The sequence below is a fragment of the Myotis davidii genome, unplaced genomic scaffold (assembly GCF_000327345.1).
Source record: "Myotis davidii unplaced genomic scaffold, ASM32734v1 scaffold223, whole genome shotgun sequence".
Taxonomy (NCBI): Eukaryota; Metazoa; Chordata; class Mammalia; order Chiroptera; family Vespertilionidae; genus Myotis; species Myotis davidii.
This window is the reverse complement of record NW_006294609.1, coordinates 4,308,032-4,325,404: the sequence shown is the minus strand read 5'-3', so window position 1 is coordinate 4,325,404 and position 17,373 is coordinate 4,308,032. Positions and strand designations below refer to the sequence as shown.

General features: G+C 38.5%; 1 protein-coding gene across 1 annotated transcript in view; it reads left to right on the top strand.

Annotated features, from left to right (window-relative positions):
• The window catches only part of ATXN2 (ataxin 2), a 64,870-nt gene that overhangs the window by 42,665 nt on the left and 4,832 nt on the right, over positions 1-17,373 (top strand). Inside the window, exons 17-22 of the mRNA XM_015567352.1 lie at positions 347-410; positions 986-1,138; positions 1,478-1,544; positions 6,928-7,112; positions 7,444-7,576; positions 11,576-11,629. Coding sequence (XP_015422838.1) covers positions 347-410; positions 986-1,138; positions 1,478-1,544; positions 6,928-7,112; positions 7,444-7,576; positions 11,576-11,629 — 656 coding nt within the window. The remainder of the gene's footprint in view (positions 1-346; positions 411-985; positions 1,139-1,477; positions 1,545-6,927; positions 7,113-7,443; positions 7,577-11,575; positions 11,630-17,373) is intronic.

Here is a 17,373-nt window from a genome sequence, read left to right as displayed (position 1 = left end):
TTTATTTCAGAGGAAGAGAGAGAGAAACAGCAAAGATGAGAGAGAATCATTGATTGGCTGCCTCCTGCGTGCCCCACACTGGGGGGTTGAGCCTGCAACCCGGGCCTGTGCCCTGACTGGGAATCGACCTCCTGGTTCAGAGGTCCACACTCATCCACTGAGACATGCCGGCCAGGCATTGTGTGTGTGTGTGTTGTAATGAAGTGGATTGATGATCTCCTAGTGAGAATTGTTTAAATGTAATGTGTGTTTAGCAATTTAAAAAAAAACTGGCAGGTATAAGAGACTTCAGAGACACAAGTTCCATGCAGATTTCACTGGCATTTTCATATTTGTTCTGGTTTAGGCAAGTGAGGAAATCAACATTGAATCCCAACGCAAAGGAATTCAACCCTCGTTCTTTTTCTCAGGTAAATTTATTTCCTCTTTGACGTCATCTATCCCTTAAAAAAAATAAATTTTTTCTTATTAGTAATATTAATTTTTTCATACCTGCCATCTAAATTCAGTTACAGGACGCTAAAACACCTTTGGTTTATGTTACCTTTTCTTATGGTCGTTGTGTATATGTTTGAGCCAGAGGAGAAAGATCCTTGTTTTGTCATCAGTTAGACACTGTCTGGGCAAGTCTTTCAGGCTTTTTGACTCAGAATTTGAAGATGGTTGGCTACACGGTTGTGATCATTCCACTGACTTTATAAGAAAATAGATTTATTTTTTAAATGTTGTAAAACTTCAGTTTCTTTAAGAAGTCACTGCCACTGTTTTTTAATAGCATTATTGAATAATTGGTGAAGTTTTACTTTAACTTATCTAGGTATTTTTCTTTTATTTGAAGTGTGTGAAGTTTATTTTTTATAAGTTTTTTCATTAAAAGGGACTAATTAAAAATGAGCAAAATTTAGAAAGATGGAGAAAATCAGTTTTCGGGTTGCAATAATAATGAGATTTTCATCTTAAGAGAGTCGATTTTTGTTTCTTGCAGCCAAAGCCTTCTACCACCCCAACTTCGCCTCGTCCTCAAGCACAACCTAGCCCGTCCATGGTGGGTCATCAGCAGCCAACTCCAGTTTATACTCAGCCTGTTTGTTTTGCACCAAATATGATGTATCCAGTCCCAGTGAGCCCAGGCGTGCAAGTAAGTCATAGAACTTGATGTTCACTTACTCTCCTTGGTTATTTGTAGTTGACAGCTGGTGACTTGAGGCAGCGGTGGCATCACAGAGGTGCTTGAAAAGGGGAGGCGCGCAGTGGTGTCCTGTGTTGTTAGTGTGAGGAGCTAAGTCTGAGAATGTTCCTGGTGAGGAAGATGATTTAGATTTACTGTAGTTTGGGGTTTGTGGGTGTAATTTTTTTTTTAATGACTCAGAATTAGGAAACTCAGACCTAGCTCATTAGCAATATACAATTGAGAGAATGGTAAAATGTGTTCTTATTATCTTGAGAGCCTAATTTTCCTTTTTTTTTAATCCCTCAGCCATTATACCCTATACCTATGACGCCCATGCCAGTGAATCAAGCCAAGACATATAGAGCAGGTAAAGGTGAGAATAATCCTGCCTGTGTTTGCTTGTAGTCTGCATGATGCATGTACTCAGTAACTCAGTTTATAATGAAGAAATACTTGTGGTTCAGCTTTGACTTTTTTAAAAATATATTTTATTGATTTTTTACAAAGAGGAAGGCAGAGGGATAGAGAGTTAGAAACATCCATGAGAGAGAAACATCGATCAGCTGCCTCCTGCACACTCCCTACTGGGGATGTGCCGCAGCAAAGGTACATGCCCTTGACCGGAATCGAACCTGGGACCCTTGAGTGCCCAGGCCAACGCTCTATCCACTGGGCCAAACCGGTCAGGGCAGCTTTGACTTTTGATGATCAGCATTGCATAAGGCATTCAGATGCGTTATTACTAACAAAATGGGAGGAGAAATATTTATCAGTTGTGATTATTCAGGTTCTTCAAAAAAAATAACTGACTTTTGCAGTTTTCAATGTTAAATTTAAAAAGAGTGTTTGCTAAATTAATTTACCAAGGTTTCTGACATTTTTATTTTATACTAACATATAATTTCCCCCCCAGAATCCAGAATTTCTTTTAAAGCACTGGGCAGCTCATTTTAGAAACCATCAAAATCCCACTAGAAGGGTGTTTCCTCATTTTTAAAATGCGTGATTTGCTTCATAGACAGTGGCAAAGGGGGTGGTGGGTGGAGGTAGAAGAGGGTAAAGGGGGGGATAAATGGAGATGGATGGAGACTTGACTTGGGGTGGTGAACACACAATGCAATATACAGATGATGTGTTATAGAACTGTACCCCCCGCATCTATATAATTTTATTAGCCAATGTCACCCCAATAAATTCAATATGAAATTTAAAATGTTATATAATCTAGTATTATATGCTTGTGTGATTAAAGAGCCTTCATAGAAGAAAACATTTATCTATTAACGTTGAAAAACGCCCAGAGGGCCTCCTTTTTTGAGGCGGTAATTGAGGGTAATTAATAGTTATAATTTTACTGAGAAACAATAGAAAATTTAGTGATTTGTATAAAAGAGACATATCTCAATGCCCTCTCCCACCATGTTTTAACTCTCATGACATAAAAATTTCATGTCTTACATTAATAAGCTTTCCTCAGTATTTGAAGTACTTTTGTGGATGCTGATAATTTAAATTTTTAATGGTTTTTGTTTGTTTTTACACATATGATATCCTTTTTCTTTGCTTCAAAACACTGGATACTGTTGAAGTTTTACCTAGTTATTGGTTAAACTTATGCTGAGGGCCTGAAAATTTTAGGGAAGAAAAGAGTTTTTTAGTGCCATTTTGAATGAGGTTAATTTTAAGATGTTCATATATTGCCACCTGGTGTTGCTATTTTAATGATTACTTAAAGCAATGAAATGGGAATGTTTTTATGTTAAAACATAAAGGATTATTGGAGTGGAAGCCAGCACTACAGTGCAGCTCTCTGGTGGGAGAGGTGCGCTTAATTCTGGAGGCCCTGTAATAGAGGAGAAATTATATCTGCCGAGGGCACTGATAAGATAGAACGGGCACTGCGGGGAGCATCAGCGGTAAACAGGTACTGTGCTAAGAAGATAGGGGGTGACTAGATACCGGCTTTGTCCATCATTCAGATTCTACTATTAAGATTTTGTGCCCTGGTCGGTTTGGCACAGTGCGTAGAGCGTTGGCCTGCGAACGGAAAGGTCCCAGGTTCGATTCCGGTCAAGGGCACATGCCCGGGTTGTGGGCTCGATCCCCAGTGGGGGACTTGCAGGAGGCAGCTGATCCATGATTCTCTCTCATTGTGGATGTTTCTATCTATCTCTCCTTCCTTCCTCTCTGAAATCAATAAAAAAATATATTTTTTTTAAAAAATAGATTTTGTTATATTTACTTGAGCTGTGCTTTGTATCTTTGCATATTTAACACAAAGCGCAGACATTGTGCCATTTCATTCATACTTAGTGTCTGTCTGCTTAAAGTATGAAAATCTTTTTTAGATATTTCAAGAGAGCTCAACTGATTAAGGGGTCAGGTAGTGATAGCCTGATTCTCTCCTCCCCAATTGTAAAGTTTTCTGTTGATTTTTCATCTAGTTCATTAATGATTAAAGCTTAACATCAGTTTTTAAAAATTAGGGGTGTGGATCTCAGATTTTCTTGTGCATCAGAACCACTGGAGTATTAGTTTAAAACACAAATTACTTGGCCCTTTCCCCAGAGTTTCCAGTTTAGTCTGTTTGGGGCATAGCCTGAGAATTTGCATTTCTCGTGCAATTTATAAAACCATTTTCCAGGTGAGGCTGCTGATCTGAGACTGCTATACTCTGAAAACCACTATAATTAGGAGTTTGAAAATGGTGTATTCTTACATTTCTTCTCCACTTATTAGCTAGAATCATTTTGTGAGGGACTCTTCTTTTCAACAAAGGCTATTTGATTATCCTGAAGAGTTTGTACAGAAAAGTTAGGGTAAATGCTTACAATTAAATGCTGAAAATGGGCCTAAGTGCCAGTTTTCAGTGGTGAGTTGGTGCCCTTGTTGCTATCAAGTGTCCAGTGAAAATGTTTTTGGGGTGGGTTTGTTTGTTTGCTTAAGGATGGATGGAGCTCTCATCCCCCAACCCTGTTTTATTCTTATTTTTAAAAAATTATGAATGCTGCATAGGTTTTCATATACCTTTGTGTATTCATTGTGTTTGAGTCAGTTGATTATCCTTCTTACTGCTCCCATTGATTGTCCTTTGACAAATGGCAATCCCTTCACATTGGCTCCCAGGTCCTTTTAGTGCTCATCTTTTTCTTTTTCTTTTTTTTAAATATATTTTTTATTAATTTCAGAGAAAGGGAGAGGGAGATAGAAACATCAATGATGAAAGAGACTCATTGATCAGCTGTCTCCTGCACACCCCCCACAGGGGATCAAGCCAGCAACCCAGGCATGTGCCCCTGACCGGAATTGAACCCAGGACCCTTCAGTCCACAGGGCGATGCTCTATCCACTGAGCCAAACCAGCTAGGGCTAGTGCTCATCTTCTTCTTCTTCTTCTTTTTTTAAAATATATTTTATTGATTTTTTACAGAAAGGAAGGGAGAGAGATAGAGTCAGAAACATCAATGAGAGAGAAACTTCGATCAGCTGCCTCCTGCACACCCCCCGCTGGGTATGTGCCCGCAACCAAGGTACATGCCCTTGACCGGAATTGAACCTGGGACCTTTCAGTCCACAGGCCGACGCTCTATCCACTGAGCCAAACTGATTAGGGCAAGTGCTCATCTTCTTTACAAATAAAGTATCTGAGGCTAATCTTCAAATCTTAAACCCAAATCAGTATTCCTCCAAGGAACCCTGATTCATTTTGCTGGGAAATAGTATGTAGAAACCATTTTCTGGTCATTGGATATGGTTATTGCTATTGAATTATTGCTTCTGAGCCTTTTCAGTGGACAAACCTGGGAAATACCACTTTTTTTTCTTTTAAAAAATTCAGAAACCCAAATTGATATATCTAATTCAAGTTAATTTTGCAAGATTTTTATTCTCTTTGCTTGCATCTTACTCTCTTACACCAAAAACTGGTAAAAATAATAACTCCATTATCTATCTTTCAACAAATTACTGCAAAGCTTAGCTGTCTAAAACAACAAACATATTATTTCATAGTTTCTGAGGGTCAGTAATCCAGGAGTGGCATAGCCAGGTGGTTCTGCCTCTCAGTGTCTTGGGAAGCTTCAGACAAGATGTCTGAATGTTTAATTTTAAAAAGGATGGTAAACTTGACTAGCTTTTTAAATTTGTTTTAAAATATAAGGGTCATAATATGTATCAAAAGCAAGAGTGATAAGTAAGCTTAATTAGACAAACTTTCACTTGATAAAAATGATACTCGATTTTTGGGTGGCTTTTCTATTCTAAAAGATGCTTTTTTGAGCACTGGTGGGTGGCTCAGTTGGTTGGAATGTCGTCCCATACACCACAAGGTTGTGGGCTTGATTCCCAGTCAGGGCACATACCTAGGTTGTGGGTTCAGTCTCCGATTGGGGCAAACACAGGAGGCAGCCTGTTGATGTTTCTCCCTTTCTCTCTCTCTCTCTCTCAAATCACTAAACATATCCGGGTGAGGATTTTTTTAGAAAGATGCTTTTTTGATATGGGAAATCTTAGAATTAAATTCAGAAAAATATTACTATATTGGTTTTCAAGTTTGTTCTTCTAAGTAGATAAAATGTATATAACTGGTTCTCCTAAATTTCAGCAACAATCATATTTTTAGCAAAAAATTCAAATATTTAAAATAAAACCCAAATTTTATCTCTAAACTAGCAGCTACTTACATTAATAGTTCTGATGACTTTATGAACATACTAAGTTACACTTTTTGTACCTCATACCTATTGTAAGCAGTGATTCATGATTCCTTCCCTCAGATGGCTTGTTTAACATCATAGCATAAACCCATCACAGAAAACAGTCAGTGCTGCAGTAGAACGAGAGGGAGAGGTACAGAGCTTGCAGCTGATTCCTTTAGCGGGCGCTGGGAAGGACATTATAGAGAAAATGGCATTTGAGCAGAATTCTTTTTTAAAAATATATTTCATTGATTTTTTTACAGAGGAAGGGAGAGGGATAGAGAGTTAGAAACATCGATGAGAGAGAAACATCGATCAGCTGCCTCCTGCACACTCCCTACTGGGGATGTGCCCGCAGCCAAGGTACATGCCCTTGACCGGAATCAAACCTGGGACCCTTGAGTCCGCAGGCTAATGCTCTATCCACTGAGCCAAACTGGTTAGAGCTTGAGCAGAAGGGCCCTAGGCAGATATCTGTGTGGAATAATAAAAGACATAAATAAATGTTTAAAAAGAGCTATTATTTGGAAACTTGCTACAAGATAGTGTGTGATTCTGTGTTTGGGAAAGATTAGGAAATTGTGGAAGAATTCAGTGGTGGGAAATGAAGAAAGATGGAGTTAAGATTAGTGTTGGGTGTATTTTGGCTTTTTGGTGTATGCCTGTTTTTCTTTGAATAAATCCATTGCCCTTCTCTAGCAAGTGGCATAACTTGGTGTTATAGAACGGGTTATTTGAGAAGTAGTATAAAGGAAACACTTCATAGTGCTGTCAAGTTTGGAGACTCATCATAGAAGGTCTCTCTAAGGAAGTTGCTTTCAAGCTGACACCTGAGAGAGGAGTCAAAATGACCAAAGCTGGGAACTGGGGGGTTGGTGTTTGAGGTTGAGGAATAGCACGTATGATGGCCAGACAACCCAGAGTAGCTTTCGTGGGCGTGGGGTGATACAACCGGCATTGGGGAGGCAAGCCGGGTGCTAGTTCCTGCAGAGCCTTGTGGACCGTGTGCATGTGTCTTGTGCCACGCGATGCTGTTCTCTGACGCGGTTTCTCCTGCAGTACCAAATATGCCCCAGCAACGGCAAGACCAGCATCATCAGAGCACCATGATGCATCCCGCCTCAGCAGCAGGCCCACCGATTGTGGCCACCCCACCAGCTTACTCCGCACAGTACGTCGCCTACAGTCCTCAGCAGTTTCCAAATCAGCCTCTTGTTCAGCACGTGCCCCATTATCAGTCTCAGGTAAGGCCGATGGGACTCAAAACTTTTGTTCATTTAAATAACTTCTAATTTCACTTTTAATATGGTAGAGGGGTTTGGGTTTCCCTTTATATCTGGTGCTTTTTGTTATGCTGCGGTTGGTGGTTAAGAATGGGGGTGCTTTTTAGTATATATTAGGAGGTTGTTGGTCGTTTTAAATATTTCAAAAGAAATAGCCAAGAAAAGCTTTGGATTTTTCAGAGTTGTTTTCAGAAACCTGGACACCGTGGGGTTGAGACATGTAACTAAAATCTGCTTGAGCGCGTCTGTCTGGTATTTGAACATGTGCTCTTTCTTTTGTCTGTGAATGCAGCATCCTCACGTCTACAGCCCTGTAATGCAGGGCAGTGCCAGGATGATGGCCCCAGCGGCCCACGCCCAGCCGGGCCTCGTGTCTTCCTCCGCTGCTCAGTACGGGGCCCACGAGCAGACACATGCGATGTATGGTAGGAAGCACTTGGTTTGTCTTCTTCAACATGTGACTATTCTTAATGTGTTTTAAAGCTTTGAAAAGTTAATCTGTTTAAGAATAACTTGGCCTTTTAATTCATTGAGGGTAAAGATTCTAAAGAAAAATTTCTACTTCTGTTCCTGAAATTCCTCTGTTTAAGTGTCTCTCCTTTAACTAAATGTAATGATGTGTATAACAGAAGCATCTTTTGTGGAGAGAGGTATCTTTCTTCTCTTCCTCATCAGTATTATCATTTGATGTGCCCTGCACAAGGCATGCGAGGAAGTTCTACCAAAATGGAAGCCGTGGCCAGCACTTCACCTCTTCCTTGGGGGTCACTGGCTTTACATATTTCTATTGCTTTTTGTTATAACGCTACTAGAGGCCCGGTACACAAAATTTGTGTGCTGGGCGGGGGGGGGGGGGGGGGGCGGGGGTCTCTCAGCCCCACCTGACCTGTGCCCTCTCGCAGTCCAGGAGCCCTTGGGGGATGTCTGACTGATGGCTCAGGCCCACTCCCCATGGGGAACAACAGTCGGGCATTCTTAGCGCTGTCACAGAGGCAGGATAGGCTCCCGCCACCACCGCTGCACTCACCAGCTGTGAACCCGGCTTCTGGCTGAGTGGCACTTCCCCTGGGGGAGTACACCGACTACCAGGGGACAGCTCCTGTATTGAGTGTCTGCCCCTTGGTGGTCGGTGCATGTCATAGCAACCAGTCCTTCGGCCGTTCGGTCGATTTGCATGTTAGTCTTTTATTATATAGGATTGTGTTTCTGCATCATGCTGTATTTTAACACATTGTTTGTGGGTAGTTTTTATCGCGCGCTAACAGGTGGCACGGGCCATTTTTGCTAATTTTTTGTGCAAATGGCAACGTTCAGTAAAATTACGATAACTTTAGTTTACGTATTTATACATTACCGGCATTCTACTGCTGGTCTATAAAAAACGTATTAATACGTGTCCCGCGCTCTACTACCTCCAGTCAACGTAAAACGTATAAATACGTTTCCCGCATACAATGTGTTAAGTGGTCGAAATTGTATAGTATTAGGTCTGCTTTAGACATTTACACTTCAAGTGTAATCAATTTAAAAAATGGTAAAATGAAAATATTCCATAAAAATTAAATATATATAAGAATAATTAATAATAAGCAAAAATTACTGTCTTAGTTTTATTGCCAGAGAACTTTGTATAGGTTAATTTAGCAGCTATCTAAAGCTCTAAAAAATATGGTTTTCAGTGTTGAGATTTAAAACAGATTTCCACTTATATCTCGTGTAATATAAAATTAATGGGTGTTCCTATATTTATGTTTTAAAATGCATCTTAAGTACCAGCCTTATTAAGAAGTAGGTTTTGTTTTTTTGCACTTTTCTGAGGTTTTGGCATTTCCGTTTTTTGGAGTGTGAGGAGAGAGATGTAAGTTTCTGCATACGATTGAAAAGAATTCCACTGAGAATGAAATTACAATTACATGTAACTACATGGACATTTCATTTTTTAAACCTCTTTCAACTGGGAATGTAAAGATTTTCATGTTTCTAGCTTCAGGTGACAGTTTATAACATTTAGAGGTTAATAGGCATCCTTCTTGTCACCCGGAGCTCAGCCCCGTGCCTCTGTCCTGGAGGGGCTCCTGTCGGACAGTTGAGACTCCACGTGGTTAAAGGCACTGTTGTTACCAATGAGAAGTCGATTTTACTTTTCTACATTATCACTTAGAGCTTTAAGTAAAAGCGATGTAAGTGCTACATTTCTTTCAAGAAGCCCACCCATAATTTAATTGAGAAATAAACTGACAGACTGATTTCACTTATGATTTTGGTTATGATCTCCTGTCGTTGGCTTGTCTTCAGTTGTCTTAACCAGGACTAAGTGTCTACAGAAAGGCCCCATTGATTCCTACACTGGCTTTTATGCAATTTGTATATATTTCAACTCTTCTCCACTTCGTTAAAGGCGTAGGTGAAAAGTTTGTTATGATTATTTTATGTTTCTGCTGAATACATCAGGATTTAACAAGTGGAGAAAACATTTCTTTCCTTCCATTTTCTCGCATCCTCCTCATGGAATAAGATCTGAAACTTTTGAGCTAAAATTTCCATTGCTTTTAGGTAATAGCTGTTGTGCACCCATGATTTTGAGACTTTGTAGCAATACTGTGATGTTGTGCAGGATCTTTCTCCTCAATCCCAACATCTGGCTTTGACTTCTGGATGGATGTTCATTAGTTTGAAACAACTTCATTGGTTTAAAACAGCCTCTACAATAAATACTGTTATTTGAGGCACTAGTGGTTTTTATGCTTCCCCAGAACATTTTCACTTGAAAAGCACTTGACCTTGGACCCTGAAGTCCATTCAAGTTTGGGTAAATAGGAAGTATTGCAAACAAAACAAATCACTAGACTTAATGTGCTAGTCGTCAGAGCCAGCTCTGTAGTGCCAGGAGAAAGCTGCTCAGCCAGGTCTGAACTGCTCTCCTGCATTTTACCCAGGTTGTATTACATTGATGTCTGTTGATGAGGGCTGGCTAGGGGCAAGGCTGTGAACTTGGTATGTTTGTTACTGGTTAATTGAGGTTTTCTTAGATACTTCATACCTTAAAAAAGAACACTAGGGAATTATTTTGTCCTTTGCTGTCATAAACCATAATTTTAACCTGCTAAAACAAGTTTATTATTAATTCTTCAGTCATTTAGATATTCTAAATCCTAATTATGCCAAATACAAATTTTAAGTGTTATTTTAAACTAAGACAAAACTCTTACATAGAAATACAATTGTGTACTCATCTCCTTTGAGTACAATATTTATATATTGTATTCCCAAAGAAACCAAATGTTTTGAGTATATATTAAGTTTGTTTTTAAGCAACATCCTATCTAGATTTTTAAAACTTTTTATGTAAACAAAAGAATATGTACCCAGATGTTAGTGACAGTTATGTCACCTTTTGACCATTCATTAATTGATCATAGGCAAAGGCTTAGAGAATAGAATGAGAGACTGATTATTGTTTTTAAATTTTTGGTATATTTAATATAAATATGCTAACAAATTACTGAATAGTTAATTATTAGGATATATGTATATGTATATATTCTAAGTAGTTGTTGACCTTGTTCTCTTGGTAGCTATCTTAAAAAGGACTTTGATCACAAACTTCATCTCTTTGATCTTAAACTAACTTTTATCCTTGCCTCTGCCCCCTCCCTCCTAAAAAATTACTTTTTGTTTCCTTAACATCCAGTTTTCTAATTCATCTCCTTTGTTTTATGGCAGTGTTTTATTTACCTTTCAGAAATAGTTCTGAGATTTTCTCTACAGGAAGAGTTAGATCCAGAATCCTTTTTTTGGTTTGTTTTTGGTAATTTAATGCAGATATATTGGAAAGTATAGTAGGCAAAAAGATTAAAAATGCATCTATTGTCCCTCCACCTGACAACACCTGTTAACATTTTGGTGCATATCCCTTCAGCCGTATTTAAACGCGTGCGCACACACCCCTTTATGTAGTCATTGTAATAAGAAATGATATACTCATGTTTAATATTGCTATTATGTTTTTAAAATTTGGATCCAGTTTCAGATGCCTAAAAACATCTTCTGTTAATAATGACTTACAGAATTGTTTATCTTTTGAATTAAACTTGTGTAATTTTTATTTTGGTACATTTTTGATATCAAGGTTATTCAGTGGAATGCCATGTTGGTCTGTTTATTAGATAATAATGTTATTCCTTTTATTTAAGCGAGTCAGCCTGCAGACTTGGACATCCCAGTACAGAAGAAACGTGTCTTTTTGTTCACCCTTCTCTTATTTAATTTTGTAGCGATGTTTAAAGTGCTTGTCATCTCTTGTAAAATAAGAATGAATTATGCATGAATAAAATAAGAAATTACTAAATATGTCAACGTTTCCGGAAAATTAGGAAAATGTAGACCTCAAAAGCCTAATTCACCTTTCTATTTCCCAAATTCAGCATGTCCCAAATTACCATACAACAAGGAGACAAGCCCTTCTTTCTACTTTGCCAGTGAGTTGGGTTTTTTATACTAATTTTAATTAAACAGTAAAACACTTTTTAAAGAATACACGTTAAGGGAGTAGACTTGTTAAACAATATTTTCCTTGTGCCAGACAAAATTATTTAAGATATGTGTACCTGTAAATAATTCAGAGCTTTTAAAAAGAAATACAACCCAGCTCAAGAAAGCTGGGTTAAAAAATTAAGTTGTTTCAGAAATTAATTTTTGCATACCAAGCAAACATGTGACTGTTTTGGAAATGCCTAATATTTTCCTTGTGTGAAAAACTTTTCCTGAATCACTTTTTAACCAAGCCACAAACTTAGTATTAATAACAACAACCACAACTTTAAAACGTTAGTTTTTCTAATATTCTGGTAAGAAACTTATTCTTACAAGGATTTTGAATTGAATAGGATGGAAAAACTAGGGGGAAACATTTCTGTCTTTTTAATCTTTGCATGACTGAAGGTTTAAAGTGTTTGTAGCAGACACCTCAGGATGTCTTAAGCTCAAGAAGGAAAGCATGGCCTAGCAGAGATTATCTTTGGCAACACTAGCCCCTCTCACCTCCAGTGAAAAGGTAAACGATTGCTCCTAAAGGGAGAAAGTCTGGACAGAGATTTCTTTTGGAAATGAACTTGGAAGGTGTGTTTTCTCTATTGGTAGGGCAATTTTTCAATAAAGCTAGTCATGGACTTTTGGTTTTGAGTAGAATGGCACTAACTTGCAGAAATCCTTTAAAATTTTATGCCAGTAATGTGTCACTTTATGTGAAATATATATTCTAGGAAACATTAAAATTTTACTTTAGGGACTAAATTTTGAATTATTTTAGAATGACTCAATGTCTGAATCTACTAAATGCCAGATTTTAAAAAGCATTTAGAAAACATTTGACTTAACATTTTTATTAATTGTGCCATGACTTGGTATCCAAAAATAAGTGTATAAATATTATTTATGTGGTGCTAGGAAATGTTAACAAATTTAATCCTTTAATAGATGCTCTTTAAAAAGGAGTCTTGCTGTATATATACTATTAAAGGGAAACTGTATGTAATATAGTTATGTAAAAGACAGTGTCAGTAATTTTATTATGTACTCAGTTTGAGGTCTCAAATGTAGTTATCCTCACCATCTTACTGTCTCTGTTAGTTTTGGAGTCCGTTTCCTGGTAAGTGGCTAAAAGGTCCTTAATCATCACACCTAAGCATTAACTGCCTCAGCACAGCTTCTCTTAAAAAGGAGTGTCAGTCTTTTTAAAAGAAACTAACGGTGAGGCTGCTATTTGTAATTTAATTTGCTGCCATTTTGTCATGGTTTTGGTCTAGTTGACTTTTACTCCCCTTTTAAAGAGTTTTCAACTTTCCTTCACTTCCTTTTTTTCTAAATTTAACATCAAATTTAAAAGTTGGAAGATTTTGTTTTGGTTTGTTTAGTTTTTAAAGTTTTGCAGTGCTGGTGATCTCTCATGACTTGTGCATCCAAGGTCAAAATGAAAACACCTACTTGCAAATTACACACACAGGACTGAATTGGCTTCAGTAAGATCATGGCTTAGGAAACTATTTTTGGAATGTGGTTAGTGCTAGGAGGATTTGAAAAATCATGTCTTTATAGTTTTGAACATTTGTATCAAGGAACACAGCAAGTAGGAAACTTCTGGACCAGGTCTGGCCAAAAAAAAAGGGATACTTCTTTGGTTTGCTTGACCTAATTCAGGTTTCATGAAGGCAACTTAAGTTTTATAAATAGAAGTGTTTAACTGATGAATAACTAAATCAAGCTGTTGAAGAAAATTCACTTTATTGTTAACCTGTCTGAAATCTTTAGCTAAATTAATGAGCATGTATAATAAAAGCAGTTAAACAATACACTTAATAACCCTCAGAGCTTACTGCCCTTTGCTCTCCACTTCTTTTTCTCAGATTCTGTTATATTTTTTTTCTCATTTACTCTACATTGGTTTCCTTTCTCTTGTCTCTCAGGCCGATGCTCTATCCACTGAGCCACACCGGTCAGGGCTCTCTTGTCTCTTTTCTTTCCAATTATTTCCCCCCTCAGCCTGTTTTTTTTAAATCCTAACCTGAGGATATGTTCATGTATTTTTTAATTGATTTGAGAGAAACATTGATGTGAGAGAGAAACATTCAATAGTAATACTGACAAAGATTAAAACTTTTAATGACAAACCACAATGGCAAGAATGTGAGGAAAACAGCACTCATACATAGCTTCTGAGAATATAAATTATACCAACTCAATATAGGACAACTTGGCACAGAGAGGAAGGGAGAGAGATAGAGAGTTAGAAACATCGATGAGAGAGAAACATCAATCAGCTGCCTCCTGCACATCTCCCACTGGGGATATGCCCGCAACCCAGGTACATGCCCTTGACCGGAATCGAACCTGGGACCTTTCAGTCCGCAGGCTGACACTCCATCCACTGAGCCAAGCCGGTCTCGGCCCCTCTCAGGCTTTTAATTTTCCTTCTGTCCATCTTTTTTTGGTCTCATTCTTCTGGCCTTTCAAGGAACCAAACTACAGGTCCATTGATGTGAGAGAGAAACATCAATTAGTTGCCGCCAGTACATGCCTTGACCAGGGATCAGAACCAAAACAAGGGCATGTGGCCTGATCTGGGATCTAGCCCACAACATTTTGGTGGAAGGAACAATGCTCCAACCAACTAAGGCACCCTCTCAGGCTTTTATTTATTTATTTATTTATTTTAAATATATTTTATTGATTTTTCACAGAGAGGAAGGGAGAGAGATAGAGAGTTAGAAACATCGATGAGAGAGAAACATCAATCAGCTGCCTCCTGCACATCTCCCACTGGGGATATGCCCGCAACCCAGGTACATGCCCTTGACCGGAATCGAATGGGACCTTTAAACGTGGGACCTTTCAGCAGGCCGACACTCTATCCACTGAGCCAAGCCGGTCTCGGCCCCTCTCAGGCTTTTAATTTTCCTTCTGTCCATCTTTTTTTGGTCTCATTCTTCTGGCCTTTCAAGGAACCAAACTACAGGTCGTCCCCCCAAAATGTACACACACTTTAACAGCTGATAGCTCAGTTTTGAAAATGAAATGTATTTTAATAAGGACTGCTTTATAATTATTCAAAGTGTGAATCCATTTCTGGGAGGGACACCCTATATATTTTTGTTGTTATTTGTATTGAATTAATTAGCTAGCCACTCAGTTTTTGTATTTGAGGAAGAAAAGGAGTTCATGGATAAGGTACTTGCTTTATATCTTTTAAGCAAGAAGAAACTAACCAAATGAAAATATTTATAATTAAACTTTAAATTTTATTTGCAGCTTATGAACTATAGATTACATCTACTTGATTTTTCTTGTATACATTGCAGTTTACCGGTGTTTAGGGTAGGAAAAGGATGGGTTTTTTTATTTAAAAAAATGAGAGGAACAGAGAGGGAGAGATAAAAACACCAAGAATGAGAGAGAATCAGTGACTGGCTGCCTCCTTCACGCCCCACACAGGATTGAACCCCTGCCCCAGGCATGTGCCCTGACCGTGAATTCGATCCGTGGCTTTCTGGTTCACAGGTTGATGCTCAACCACTGAGCAACACTGGCCAGACAGGATGGGTTTTTTTTAAAAAAAAAAACAAAAACCTATGTAGGTGTACGCAGATTAGTTGAAGTATAGTACTATGAAGGCAGATGAGATATAGATTTGATTACTTTATAGGCTTTAAATAATTGGTAAACTATCACAGAGATGCCCTTTAAAAATGTATAATAAAATATATTTTATCTTTAATTTTCTTCAAATAATTTCAAGACTTTTAACATTTTTCTAATTGATGAATAATAATTATCAGACTTTATGGGCACAGTCTCTTTGTAATGGTCATGCTAGAGTTTGTGTTTTTATTGTTACTTTTAATTTTCTTAATACATTGGTTATAAGATAAAAGTAAAATTTAAAACTTTTTAGTACAAAGATTTCTTGAACAAATAAAGTTTATAAAAATAGGAACTCTGAGATTCTGTATTCTATGAGATCTCATGAATAGAATTTGGGATTAGGGATTGCTTTTCCCCAGACAGCCTGGGTATTGCTGCAAATGAAACATTTGAGAAGCTTGGAGGCAGGGAGTGTGAGTGACCAGACATCGCTGTCCAATAGGACGTCCTGTGGTGATGGCCTAGTGCTGTCCCACCAGCCGCTTGCTGCGTGTGGCTGTTTTAGTCATTTAAAAATAAATTTGAGAGGTGGGTTGGAGGGTGTGGAGGAAAAGGGACATCTGTAATACTTTCAACAATAAAATATAAATTAAAAATAAAATGAATACATTTGAAAAATAAGTAATATTTTTACAAGAACAAAGATTAGAAATTTATGTCAAATCTTTTAGTCCAAGTCCGTGCCTAGATAATTTGAGGGGATCTGAGAGTCAGCTTACTGAGTGTGCTGGTGAAGAGTGGCCTGTAATCAGCCCGTAAATGAGGAGAAAGAGTACTTTCATAGACTTTCGAAGTAGGAAAGCAGTTAGCACATTGTTTTTCCTGGATCCCAGAAAACAGTCACTGAGTCTTCTTAAAGAAAACACCCAGAGAAATATGATATTGTATGTCAGCTGTACTTAAATTTTAAAAAAAAGTCTGTTAAAAAGAGGAACAAATACACCCAGAGAATGTTACCACGGTTTTCCTTGTTAATATGTTTCAATGTATGGTAACTCTTACAAGTTAGGGAAATTTCCCAATCTATAAACGAAAGTGTTTTCTGTGTTTTCTGTGTTTAATCTTCTCTGCACCCCCCTTGCCCCCCGTGGTGTTGGCAGTTGGATGCACAGGTGGTCCTAGCACTGGCTCTTTGTCTTGCCGTTGCCTCTTTTAAAAGATACATATGCAGTTGGAGAGAGGACCAGGTGGGCTGGAATGTTGGTGGCCCTTGGCCCTACAAGGTCAAGCATTCCAGAATTGCTGTGTGTGTCTAATCCTCTGCATAACATTGACGTGGGACTCACCCAGAGGTATTTATCCTGGTGACCTCACAGCCCTGCCTGTTAGGTACTGGAGTTCGGGTGCCTGATCCCAAAGCAGTGCCTGCTTCAGCCCCCATCTGTCTGTATGTTTGGGCTTGGCTCCTCAGGGATCTGAGGAGGAGTTTGAGAGAAGGCTGGGAGCCACAGGTTGCTGGAACGCGGTCCTCTGCTCATTGACGCGTCATGATTTGTGTTGGTATCAGTTTGCTGTTGATAGTCACAAAGCAATTAACCCTCTTACTGTGCTTTTGATTCTCAAATTGCTCTTTTAGAAAGAGGTGAATAGATGCATCTATACCTAATCTCCCTGTTTTATACCAAGATATGGTTCATGCTAAGATTCACAAAGAACTGGCTTTGAGTTCTTATCTTTAATGAACATGTTTTTACTTAAGTTGGCTCATCATGTTTTCTCTGAAGTTACTCTAACTAGTAACATTCTTTCTAAAGCCGGAGGTGCTTTGAAGAGACTCCATTTTCTACATAGTTTAGGTAGTTCTATACAGGATTCTTATAAAGCACGGTGAGAGATTGCTGAACAGGGAGGGCCCAGGTGGCTTCTGTGAACAACTGAGAATTGTGGTCCTTGGCCCTAAAGATAGAGCCTTGTCTTTGCTACATTCCTTATCCAGCCCCTCATTCCCAGTCTGTGCCCATGGGACACTGCCCCAGCTCCAGGGCAGTAGCATGGTGAGGCTAGCCAGATGATGGCCTTGAGCTAA